Raw genomic sequence first — 13,648 nt, 5'->3', positions numbered from 1 at the left:
CTAAAAAGGAGAAATCCAGTCTCTAGTGCCCACTTAAGGGTGTGTGTGGCGGGGGGTGGGGTGGAGGGAAAAAGGGTTTGAGAGATTTCCTACATYGCTGCTGTGTAGGAACAGCGCAAATGATCAGTCTGAATCTTTCTGAGAACTTCCAGAATGGGTCGAGTTTACTACAAGATGAATCTGTACCCATGACCATTACAGCAGACAAGAACGACTGCCTGAAGTCTTTGCTGGTAGCACCCCCATACCTATTTGACAAATACACTGACATTGTARAAAGCAGGCTCAACCCTCAACAGAGTAGCACTGGGTCTATTATAAAAAATCTCATTTTTACAAGCTGGTAATCTGAATTCAAGTCTTTCAGGCAGCAAATGTAACAAATTCATTTTATTTTCTTAAATGAAAATGTTTAAATACATAATTTCATGCACAGAATATAAGAATTTGCAGGGTACCAGCAAATTCAACTGTAAAGAGAATAAAACCGCAATAGAAAAAAAATTGTCACTATCCAAAATTTTATGCTCTATAGCCCATTAAGGGCCTATTCTTTAAGTAAAGTTTAATCCAGGAAGAATTTGTATTTTAATAGAAGATCCAAACTAAGCATAGGCATTTGTACTCAGCAAAGTGTGACTGCTTCAGTTTTGGAAGATGTCCACCCATTATGTTCYATCTCGGCAATCAAAGCCATGAGGTGCTTGCAGAAGGTAGAGGGACCGTCATCACAGGTTAGTTCAGAAGTCAGTGTGGCCCATTTATTTCCATGGGATTACAAAACACTCCAGAGAAGCGTGGAGACAGGGAGGAGGAGGACCACCACCACACTAGCACCTTTATCTGAGATGCTGAGTACAGTCACATTAGAAGTCAGATCCTACACTCAGAAAATACATGAGGGTTTATTGGAAATACTCTGTATTACTTGAAGGGAAGAGTTATGAACACTTATCTGCCCAAGGCTCTACACTGTGAGAATATGTCCCTTTGGAAAGAGAGACAGACAGAAGAGTTTCCCTTATTCTGTTGGCCTCTGCAGGTATGGGTAAACGGTATTAAAAAAGTATGGAGACATCTTAGCTTTAAATGAGATTTTAAATCTATGTAAACCACTTTTCAAGGAAAAGAGGACTCCTTAGGAAAAGCCTSGGAGTGCGTGTTTATATGTATTACCAAGGGGCCATGCTTCAACTCATCAGAAAAGAGTAATGGATTGAAGAAACATCCAGCTCCTGTATTTAAGATTAGAGTACTCAGCTTGGATCAGAGTAGATCTGCTGGAATCTGGCATTAGCATTCCCATATTTTCATGGGCATATCAAATGTTTAGTATTTCCATTTTGAGGGGAGCTGAGAGCATAGCGAATGTTCTGACAGACAGAACAAAATTAATTCTGAAACATTAGGAAACACTGTCTGATTTAATGTAGAAAGTCTCTGGAAGTAAATAAATTATTGAATATGGGACAAAGAATTATTACTATGTATTCACCTACTTCCCCTCACCCCCACAATTACTTTGATCTTTAGTGTTACCTATTCAGAAAACATTTTTAGTGCACAACAAGAATATCAAAACAAAAGGGTACCAAGATTATCTACAGCTCAAACATGACAGTCTAGCAGATGTTGCATGGTGGCCTTTTCTCCATCTATATTTGATGCAGTCATTCCATTTAGATCTGTTTCCAGAACCTATAAAATCCCAGTGCTATTGCTAGGCAAGTGAATACTGAAGCTGTTAAAACAAAAGAAAAGAGGTAATTATTAAGTCAATGCTAAATTTCATCATCTTCTACATGCAGAAGACTAACTGCATACAGATGGAAGGATAATTTAACTCTAGAGCAGTTTCCTAAACTTCCTGAATTGCTGCAGGGGTGACAGAAGAATTTTAAATGACAGTGTCCTGTCTTAGATTTAATAACCTATACAGAAGTACTGCCCAAACTGTGAGATGGGAGGTCAGATTAAGCAGTCTGAGGAATTATGTTTCTAGAACTCTTTTGGATATACAGAGCACAATAGGCTACCATAATTTTTACTAATGTTCCCCATTTATCACAAATTATATTACAGGAGAGATGGTTATGACAGGTCTTTCGTTAGACATAAATTAAAATTAACAAAATGAACTAACAATATACACACCTGATACAACATTAGGATTTCTAGGCACAGTGCCTCTGAAGCCTGATCTGTTGTCTTACAGTACTGTTAAGCTGTTGTTTCAGATAATGTTAGAATAAAGCTAACTGGGTTTGTCTTTGGACTTGTTCTCACTTCCAAATGTAATGTGTTATTCTTTTTTTATTCAGCTCTAATGCAATATAAATTACCCTARTTATGTATATATTGAAAAGTCAATCTCAAATCAGACTTAATTTGTTCTACTTGGCAGGGAAAAGTATAAATACTGCCACACTGAAAATGTGTTTCTTTCAAAGTCTGAATGGGAGGCAGAACTGGTTGCAGCAGGAAAATACAGTGATTTCAAAGTAAGAGGTTCCCCTATTTCCATGTTCCATTCAACAGAAGTCACAAGGACTTTCAGGATCTGAAAGCAGACCCACCCACAATATAGCTTACACATAATCATAAGAATATGTGAATATACTGCTTCACTCTCAGACTAGTTCTAAYTGTCAGCAAACTTTCAGGATAACTTAAAGGACCTCAGAAGAGCTTCTGGAACAACTCTGCCCTGTAAATGCCTGCAGCAAAGACACATACTGGCAGACTAGACAGAATATATTTAGCCCTCCCCTGCCAAGTTCATGTTCCTTCTGATCCCAGTTCTGGGCACAATCCTAATCCAGCTGCAATGCTTTCATGCACCTCTTCCATGTTCTATGTCACTTTTGTTTTAAAGGGGGCTACATCCCGCCCCAGCCCCAGTTATCTACTGCTGCACAGCTGACTTCTTGGATGTGCTTTGCATCAGCCATTTGTTTCCACGCTACAGGCAGCTTCCGTTCCTTGGAACGGCAACTGACAGCACTGCTTACATACTACAGAGACATAATCGTTCTGTTTGCAACACACGGAAATGCAAAGAGACACAACAGCACACAACTAGTTTACAAAAGAAAGATTTTCTAGAACTGTCTCTCCGGTCTTTAGAAACATACTTTAATAAAATTCTATACTTCCAAAACACTGCATGGGTACTTGCCTTCTTGCCTATCACATACCTGCCAAATAACGTATTGTATCCAGCTTATTAGATTCCATAAGTGTTTTTAAGGAAGCTATTTCAGTGTCAATTTTATTACTGATTTCTGAGATAACACTGTTGGTACTTGAATCCTGAAACATTAAAAGATAACATATATTTGACTGTGATCTCTAGCCCTTTCAGTTTTGCAAAACCAAACAGAAATGCCATACTATCAGAAACGAGAAAGAAAAACACTTTAAACCAAATTTCCAACCTGTCAGCGAAGTAAAATATGTAACTGCTAAGTGACCTTAGAAGACACCAGGAAGCACTTAATATATACAAGTGGGGTATTAAAGAGGAAGAGAGAAAAGAAGAAAAGAAAATTTACATACTACAGATTTTTCTCTGATGTGCCAATGCCTGATCAACCTAAAGGCACCATTCTACAATGTATAGATATATGCCTAAATTTCTGTGAAACACTGATTTAATCATCCACAAACCATATCCAGAAAAGGGAGGAGAGATACTGAAGATGGGACATGTCCACCACAGCCTCTTGGACTTCAGTGCCTGCATGCTGGTCTGAGGACTTCCAGCCCACCAAATTGTTCCTTGGCTGTAGGCAGCTAAACTACCCCTTTGGTACAGCTGATCACCTTAGCCTTTAATATTAGGAAGGGCAGCGTGACACCGCACACCCCACATACAATAGCCTACGCATTAACACACGAAGTGAGAGATACAGCTTGCATGACCCCTTCCACCCAAGTTATATTTAGCACAAATCCCACCTAGACAACAAACATAACACGTATGAGTGATACATCCCAGCCTTTTGTTTTGCCACATAAAAATCCTATTAACTTTCATGAGAGTTTTGAGTTTACATGACATATAATAAGAAGAAAACAGTTCCACATTATAAAGTGGGCTCTGTTTAATACTTACTTTCTTATGAAACTCTGTAGTTGCTTCCATGAGTTTCTTCTCTTGATCTGTAAACTGTGAATAAAAGACAAATTACAATTGTAGTAAAGGAAAACAAGAAACAAAACTGAGAAGGATATCTTCAAAGCCCAGCTCACCATATCTGTCACTCTGCTTCTTTCCAGGTTTATATCTAGCTTGTTGTCAGCTCGGATTTTACCTGTTTCATTCTTTAAAACAAATAACAATTATGAAAATAACTGTTTACTTCCCCTAATATGAATGTATACATACTTGCTGTTTACTTACCAGTAGCTGTTGCTTAACTTGATCTAATTCAATTTTCATTTTCTAGGTGTAAGGGAGAAAAAAGTATTTTACAAATTCAGAAAATAAAGTGTTGTCACTACACAGTTACTATTGCATTCACTGTAATTACTCTTCCATGAGTTTTCTCCTAATGGAGCAATTTGTTCTTGATTGCATAACCTAACTAGTGTGTTTAATCTATATAGCCAGGTATAACCTATTGGAAATTTTGCTAACTGGAAATTAAGGTATTATTTTTTAACGATATACAATGATAAACTTGTTATACTGAGACTAAGGATAGCAGAAAAATACTGAAATGCTGTCAAGCCAACCAAAATACATCTAAATCACTTGTTTAATTAAACTGTTGCATAAAAATGGCTGACTACTCTCCCTGTACTTTATGATTTAYGATAAGGCTCTACTAGAAGCACCCCTAAATAAAAATAAAGATTATTCTACGATGCAAACAATTTTTCTTTCCAGAAGAACTGAGCAARTCTTACCAAGTGAAATATATTTTTATATGATCACAGAAGCCATCATCCATCCACAAACATTTCAACTCTGACAGAAGCATCCATGATTACTTCTACATAAATATTTTGCTCCACAAAAAGTGTTCAGCAGGTATAACCCGACATGTATTACAATTTAGTTGCTTAATTTAAAATATTTATTAGTACCTCATTCTCTGCTCTCAAGTTTGCAAATTCACTTTTCTCCAGGATGACCATATCTTTTCGAATGGAGTCCAAATGTGCCATTATCTGCTGTAAAGTTATTTCCTTCGAAACAACAAACATGTCAAAATGATTAAGTTCCACACTTTCTGGAAAAGTCAAAGAAAGCAGAGATTTCCAGGTCTGAGATTATGAAATAAGCTACAACAAAGCACAAAACGGGGGAAAAAACAACAAGAGAGTGGCCGAATCACGGAAGTTTATAGTTGGAATTTGTTTGAAAGATTCAAGAGGCTTTTTTTGTGATTTTTTGTTGTTTTCATTAAGTAATTCTGAATTTAAGCAAAAAAGCCAGAGGTATCTAGTCCAAGCAGCTGCAAGTGAAATAGACTAGAAACTTCAGGGTAGTCGTTCATTTTCGACCCCTTTCRAAGAATGTTGAGTACACTGTAAAACATGAATTGTTAGTCTCAATCCAGTTCCTAAATAAGCACTTGCATTTCTTGTCCAAAGAGTCGTCACAAGGCAAGAACTTAATGATATGAATATCACACTGTCCTCTCAGCTCTGAAGTGTGATGCTTGTTAGTAGAACACTGCAGAAAATGGAAAGCCTTTCTGGTCTTTGGACTAAGAAGTTCAAAATCCAGCCACTATTTATAAACTACAGAGAAGATAAAGGAGGAAACACTGTATTTTATAATCTTGAAAGCAATATTCCTAYGCCTAGTATAAGGAAGTTACCCTACTGTTTAACATGAACGATGACAGTTTTGTGGGATTCTGCCTTTAAAGCTCCACGCCAGCAAAATGAAGAGCTCTCATTCAGACTACAAGTAAACAGTATTTCTCAGATCCTATGTTGAACTAAATACCTAAAACACATCCTGACCCAACTTCCCCTGAAGCCTGACTTTACTTTGCTGAACACRACGAAGTTGCAGCTTTTAACAATTCCTGGTAAAACTTCAGCTGCGTTTACATTTTGGAACTGATTTTCTCATCCCATCTTAAAATATTCGCTTCAACAGCAATTACATTACAACAAGCAGTTTTCTGTCTAACAAAATTCCATGCAAATTACATTTGGGATACTGACTTTAAGTGCAACAGGATCCCCCAAAAGAAATGTTTCCACTTTGACTTAAAAAAACCCAAACAATAGAAACACCCAAGTTTTTGGTTTCTTCTCTTTGAGATGTATTTAAAAAAAAAGTCAGATAAGTTTTACCAAGAATAAATGTCAGTGAGATAAAAACCTGCTGTAATCAAGACTCAGCATTTTAAATAAAGTAGCAATAAATGTTTAATTGCATTAACTCACTGAAGAAAAACAGGACATAGTTTCAGCTAGCAGAGCCTTCCTGACTAATTATTACTGTGCATCAGAGCTTTATTTGGGCAATTTTTTTTTTTAAGATGAAACCTGTCACCACCTCGGTTATCAGCAGAAAAGAAATCGTACTACTTCACCGATTCACTGCCTCCAGATACGTTCACAAACGTTCGCCTGCATGCCTAAGCAAAGACGACAACTTGGTACTCGGCTCGTGTGCAGATGGAGGTGTTGAACTGACCGGTGCCAATGGCTAGGTTTATACAAACAAAYAAGTCAGGGCCCCCGGCTGTCCCTGAGGGCAAGTGACATGCCACAGCTCATGCCCAGATGGTTAAAATCTCTTCCTCCTAAAACCAGGTGGCTCTGCCCACCCCATCTTGCACAGCTCCCGGCCCTATGCTTTCCCGTAAACTGGGCCCAGGTCAGGGAGGCTGGTAGTCGGCACAGGCCAAGGGCCGCACTAACAGTTTAACAGTCTGGACTACTGTGTGGTGATGTTTGAGCCCATGCCCTAGCCACCTYTAGCTTCTAGGATCAATATAGCTTTAGAGACTAAAATGCAGAAGTAAAATAATGAAAGTCGTTTTCAGTTTATGAACCAGAAAATAACGAAGCACAACAAATACAGCATATGTATGAACAAAGCTGACACCTTTACTACTGTTCAATAAAAAACACAGACACCTTTCTGCTGTTTTATGTAGGGTTTTGTTATCTCTCAGGAATGCTTTCAAATTGCTTTTCTATCCTCAACTGTTGTGAAGGGCTGTTAAAATTTTTGTTTCACCTCAGAATTTTTCAGTAGCAAATGAAGCAATCTCTGCGCTACACTTACATACTGTGACTGCATTGGGAAAGCACTTTAGGTTCCTGTAAGAAGGTGTTATATGTAAGATATTGCCATCCTTTTATAGTTTAATAGTAGTTAGAAACTTAGGAAAATCTATCTCAGTAAAGTGTTTACTACAGCAAGTTCTCACCTGTCTTTTAACTATGCAAATATGCATCATTATATTTATATAACCATGTATGACATTTTACCTGCTGAGCTTGGGTCACCATATCCTTGTAGACTGTGTCTAAGCTGACATTTGACAGAGTTATTAGTGCCGATACAATGGTCTCCGCTTGTTCTTTCCCAAAGCCTGAAAGACAGTTGAAAGATGACAAGTTGAGATAATACTAGAAAGTCAGATGAAGAGTAAGAGCTACATAATAAACTGGGACCCACGGTTGCTTTACCTAACTACCGCAACACACAAGGACTGAAAACTGACAGGGAAGAGTCAGTCACTGTGTCTTTTAATTAGAAAAGTTCAGACTCGATGCTGCAAAAATCTGAAAGGCATTGATTATTAATTTTTAATAAACTGAAATAGTCTATAGTATGGCTCACAGGAGGACAAAACTTCTGTAAAATATTTAACTGCTCATGCATTATAAAAACAGACCAGCAAAATTTTACTTTATTATAAACTTTTTAAAGTTCTATTAAAATCAAACTTACCTTTTGCCACAAAGAATGCATCCTATAGAATAATCAAATTAAAAGTTCAATCCACACATATTGAAGTTGTTCTGCAGAGATATGGACACATGCAAAACTCCTGATTTTAAAACTGCTGCATCTATTGCTTGTGGAATGAATTCAGACTATGGGATTTTTCCTTTCCAAGGATAAAATTTACACTTTGTCTATAGGTTGGTGCAATTTTGATGTGTTTAAAGATGATAGTGGTGAATAATAAAACAACCAGCTGTCAGAGATTAGCCGACTTTGATTTAGTGCTGAGGGCTTTAGCCCTAAGGATTTATTTCCAGAAATCTAATTGATGTTTTGTATTTCAGTTGCTCTGCTTTATAAAATGGGATCAACTAACTTTTTTGAAAAATGCTTTCAAGGCAGATTATTTAGAGAAAAATGCCACTGTTCCCTTCTAAAGCACTAGAATTGTCAAGATGCACCATCAGTTTACATTACTGAAAAAGCTATGCATGCTTTATGACAACTTCCTTCCACTAAGAGGTGTGATAGTATTGCTTTGGTTCCTATGAAGTTACAGAGTTATTTAACTTAGGTTTTTGCCAATTCATAAAATTATTTTTCTCTATAGCAGTAGCAGTCTTTGCTGCCCATTAAAAAATGTGGAGAAATTAACATATGCAACAATAAGAGATTGGAGCCCGAAAACTATATGCGGTAAGTTTGACTAAAACTAAATGTATCTTTCACTTCTGTAATATCTGCAAGTTTTACCTTTAGAGCTCTGTCATTGTAATACTGAAGTATTTGATAACTTGTTCCATAACATCTACAAACTAATTAACAACAACTCACCAGCACTGGACAGTATTGACCCCACAAATTCTAAAGGAACTCAAAGAAGAAATAGTAGCTGAATTTGTAGTGGGGATGTCTCACTTAAGCTACCTTCATTACTTGAGGACTGGAAAATGGCAAATGCAACACTGATTTTTAAGAACTGCTCCAGAGAAGATGTAAGGAATCACAAGTTGGTAAGTCTGACATATGCACAAAAAAATATCGGTAGAAATAATAATAAACACCAATAGTAGACTCTCAGTACTCTTCTAAGTACTAATACATATTATTATTAGACCCTATTAATGGAAAAATACCCCTAATCTTTGGCTATGACGTTCTAACTGTTGCTTAGGAGGAAAAACTTGGGATTATAACAGATAACCAACAGTTTGATGATGAGATCATTTCAATGCTTAGCAGAGATCAACAAAGCAAACCAAACTTCATGAATTATTAAAAAAGGAGTAGAAAACAAAATAGATATAACATTATATCGAAACCCACAGGACATTCAGTTGTCAAATAGTGCTTGTAATTCTGTTCCCTTCCCATTCCAAAAGGATGCAAAAGAACTGGAAAAGACTCACACCAGGGTAACAAGAACAATTGAAAGTATGGAAATGCAGCTGTAAAAAGAAAAATTCAACAGGATAGAACTCTTCTGTCGGGAACAGAATGAGGGAGGAATAGGAGAATATGAGACATGAAATGTTCACTCCCTCTTCCCACAAAAGAACTGAAAGGGCATCAAATTAACTGAGTGGAAGTCAGGTTCTGCATAAACRTAAGGCAGTACTTTTTCCACAAAAGGAGCGGACTTGCGGAAGTCCATGCCAAAGGGTGTTTTGGGTGCTAACCAGTTCATAGTGGTTCAAGGATGAAGTAAGTTTATGGAACAAATTCTGTACTAAACATAAAACTCACATCCAGCTCAAAATACCTCCCAGGTGATAATCACTAGTATGCTTGGAAAGCACAGGAGAATACACTATATATATCTGTCCCATTTTTATACTTTTTTCAGGTACTGACTCATGGCTGCTGTTAGAGATAGAAGCCTGGGCTAGATGAACCTTTAATCTGACCCAAGAGAGCCACACTTAAAAAAATAAAAGTGCAGATATTAAGAATGTATCACAGCACTATACTGCTGTTAATATTTACAGTTAAAAAAGTTAAAGAGGAGGGCAAACAAACCAAAAAATGGAGAACTGTAAAAAAAGGACTAAAAATATGCATAAAGACACATTAAGCATAGACAGCAGAAGAACACTCTGCTTCCTGCCTCCAAACCCACCAGAAACTATGATCAAAAATATTTAATCACATTAACTCTGCAAAATGTTAAATATAAGCTTGTTCTGAGGTGGGGTCAATTGTCATTTATACACAGGTATTGACACACATCAATTACCTACATATAAATCATATGTTTGCATCTGCAGCACTACAATGCCTTACATATTGATAAGAACTGGATAGTTTTTCGTAGAGTTCATAACTAAATGAAATACAAAAAAGCATTACCAATCTGGTTTTAAAATTCAATTTCAGTGACTTAGGTTACTATTAGCAGCCAATTGAAGGATCTTATATTAAAGCTTCATTTTTGCTAGAAAACAGTTCTTTAACTGTTACTGCTATTTTACATTTGTTAAAGGTATTATGTTCCCGGAAGCTGGAAGATACTATACAAACTGACATACAGCTACAAATAAGGTAAATCTAACCTAACAGCTTATTTGCATAGTTGCAGAGGCATCAAATTGTATCAGATGCTTCCCCTCACATTCTAGAGGCTTATAACATATTTTATAACACAGAGTATTGACACTTTGGGGAATTCGATAGTACTCGAAGTTATAATACTCAAACTCAATGTCTTGCTTTGAATTATTTAACAGATGTCGCTTACCGTGGGCTTCCAGATCCTGCACTAAGGCATGGGTATCAAAAGTTACCTTCCTCTGTTCTAGGGGAGTGATTTCAACTCTTCTCACATCATATGATCTTCTAAGAGCTGTGGCAGCAAAACCTGGAAGTGACAACATATGCTTTAAAACTGTCAGGTTCTTTGTTCAGTTTATCATGTACTAGAGCAACTCTAATGTCTTTCATCACAGAAAAGAAAACAAAGCTGCATGAAAGCTGCAACAAAAAATGCTGGGTCCTTTTGACAGTTTGGTTATAACACACACCAGAAACCATCTGTCCCTTTTCCACAGCAATTTTGTACCAGCTAGGGCCTGTACATCAGTCCTAAGTCCGTTTGTATAAGTATGGAGCTGCGCAACAGACATGCATCCTGACACACCAAAAGTAAAAAGAATATGACTAATAATTTTATAATATATGAAAAACATCATTTAAACCATGCTCCTACTTTTAAAACATTAGCAGTACTAATGCACTCACAATTCCCATAACCTCATTCTCTTTACGCTTTCTTCTTCTATTACCACCCTTACCAGCAAGAGGGTGCCATGTGTAAAGATACAGCTACTGAATTCTTAAGAAATTACACAGGTCTAATATTCGGAATGAATTTGTTGGTTCACCAGTAAGGTAACTGGGAAATAAAACAAGATGATGTGTGTACTTAATACCTCAGATCTCCCAAGTCAGGAATCCACAGTATCAATGTATTTATTTTGTGAAAGCCCTCCCACAAAACATTTCCTTTCTTCTCCTGCCTTAAATTTCAAGCATATTTTTCCCCTTCATCTTACCTTTTTGGGGCCTTTCATATTACAGATTTCTTTCTGATAGAATCTTTGCTATCTAAAAAGCTTATTACTTCAAAATACATGCTTATTTGAAAYCTTTCTCACTGCTGGCTCTCTCCCTTAACTAAAACGTTGTTCTATATCTTATCTAGACTTAACTCAAAGGCTTTGTATCATTTAAACAACAGTGCAGTTATACTGTACCACTGCTAGATACATCAAGATGTGTTTTCTTCTATCTGCTTTAAGTAAGTGACTATGACTAGCTAAGCCAAGTCCTAGTATTGGAACCAAAGTTTATATTATATTTAAGGTGAATGAGACAGGGGAAAGATTTGTGCTTAAGTGCACGAACATTGAATACTACGTACAAATAATTAAATATAACTCTTATATAAATAAATATATACACATAGAAGTTATAAATATATATATATAATATATATACGTAATATATATATGAAGTGTATATATATAAAAATTAAAAATATATGAAGTTACATACATACAATTTCACTGTGGAATAAAACATTCTTTTTCCAATGAAAAACAGCTTCCAAACAGGAAGGGGTTTACAAATAAATAAACATATCTCAGTCCTCTGAGTCTCATGGATTTTTTCATTGGGATGAACACACGCATTGCGCAGGCATTTTCTCTCTCAAAAGAGCCAATATTGCAGCATGAAGCTCTTGGCTGCCTAAACATGCTGCTCTTCCCCCCCGGAGCTCCTCGGCTGTCTTGAAACCTCACTCACGCTTTTCAGGGACTCTGCCTCAGGCAGCGTCTCGTCACGCAAGCTGAATCCCTTCACCGAGCCGTCACCGCTCGCCTGGCGGCACCGGCGGTTGCTCCTCGCCTGTCAGCGCCCGCACCCACCGCGCCGGCCCCGCCTTTGGGCCAGCGTTTCCCGCACGTCTCCCGGCCCCCCCCGCCTCACGCACCCCGACGGGCCGCTCCCGCCGGCCCTCACCTCTGCGCGCGGCCGGGGGCGGCGCGGCGCGGCACGGGCCCGCCCGGCAGCCACCGCCGCCCACCCCGGCGAGGAGCGCGGCGGCGCGCCGGGCCCCCGCCATCGCCTCCCCGCCGCTTCCGCGAGGCGGCGCCCACTGCGCAAGCGCTGCCGCGACGCTACATCCGGCCGGGGCCCGCGGGGCATGCTGGGTGTGGTAGTCCGGGAGCGGCACGGCGGGCGGCGGCGCTGCGCCCCCGTGCGGAGGGAAGGAGTGGCAGCACCCGCCGCGCATGCGCATGACCGGGGGCCGGTTGCCATGGCAGCAGCGGCAGCGCCCCCGCCGCCGTGCGCGACTCGCGGCGGCCTACGCTCGCCGAGCGGCCTCGGCCTGAGTCTCGGTGTCCTTGGTCTTGGTGTCCCCCAAAATGCCCCTGTGCGGCCCAGCAGCTACCCCTCTGGGGGCCTTGCGTGCCGTGACAGGCCCGCCGTCCACCCCAGCTAACACCCAGTACCTCATGTATACATCACCTAACGGGCCTGTGGCTATTGCCCAGGCCGGGCACGAACGGGCTGGCAGCCTGCCTGAGCCTGAACTTGCTCTGACCGGGGTTAGCGGGGCCCCTCCGGCCGTCGCGGACCCATTTGCGGCGGCTGAGCTACCTAGCTGCGCCGGAAAGTCATTCTGCGCAGCCCTTCATGTTCCCATTCGCTTTCTGGGGGTTTCGGTCACACCAGCCTGTCCGTTCCTGTCCGGCTGCCACGCTGTCATGTATTTTAAAATTTTAGGGTTTTTCTCAGCCGTCCGTTATGTTGACACTGGGATAAGGAGAAGAAAACTGCTTAAGGAGAAGAAATCCCTGCTTTTGTACGGGCACGTGCACTTCTCCATCTCACCTTGCCATCATGCACGCAAAGTTGCAGTAGCAAGCATTTAAGAGAAAAGTGTCCATTTCGTTTCTGTCCTTTCCTGAATTTAGTCCTTCCGCAATGTTTGGAAGCTATAACTGCTGTCACCAACCTGTCTGCTTCAGGCCACTGTTGGATATAATTGCATTTGCTTAGCACTAGTAGCTAAATTTACTGAAGCCTAAGGCCGCACATTGCTGAACTTTTCCCAAAATTGTTTGAGCTGGTTCAAACAAGGAGGGAACAAGGAGATAAGAAAGTAACAAAACAGCTTCAGCAATGATCAGTGAGTACCCTAACATCACC

General features: G+C 39.5%; 1 protein-coding gene across 1 annotated transcript; it reads right to left on the bottom strand.

The window, feature by feature from the left end:
• Positions 1-375: 375 nt before the first annotated feature.
• On the bottom strand, positions 376-12,557 carry CCDC90B (coiled-coil domain containing 90B). Its single transcript, XM_026088548.1, has 9 exons — positions 12,455-12,557; positions 10,671-10,790; positions 7,471-7,574; positions 5,095-5,196; positions 4,406-4,447; positions 4,255-4,326; positions 4,118-4,171; positions 3,198-3,312; positions 376-1,741 (listed from the first exon to the last, which is right to left on the bottom strand). The coding sequence occupies exons 1-9, from the start codon at positions 12,555-12,557 to the stop codon at positions 1,680-1,682; spliced, it is 774 nt and encodes a 257-aa protein (XP_025944333.1). The 3' UTR covers positions 376-1,679.
• Between the last annotated feature and the right edge of the window lie 1,091 nt (positions 12,558-13,648).

This window comes from Apteryx rowi, unplaced genomic scaffold (genome assembly GCF_003343035.1).
Source record: "Apteryx rowi isolate R43461 unplaced genomic scaffold, aptRow1 scaffold_770, whole genome shotgun sequence".
Classification (NCBI taxonomy): Eukaryota; Metazoa; Chordata; class Aves; order Apterygiformes; family Apterygidae; genus Apteryx; species Apteryx rowi.
This window is presented reverse-complemented; position numbering and strand designations above follow the sequence as displayed.

Coding starts and splice junctions, on each gene's coding strand:
- CCDC90B (XM_026088548.1), bottom strand. CDS start 12,557: ATGGCGGGGGCCCGGCGCGCCGCCGCGCTCCTCGCCGGGGTGGGCGGC. Junction 7,575..10,670: donor GCAGGATCTGGAAGCCCACG/GTAAGCGACATC, acceptor ACTGTCTTTCAG/GCTTTGGGAAAGAACAAGCG. Junction 4,172..4,254: donor GAAGCAGAGTGACAGATATG/GTGAGCTGGGCT, acceptor TTTTATTCACAG/TTTACAGATCAAGAGAAGAA.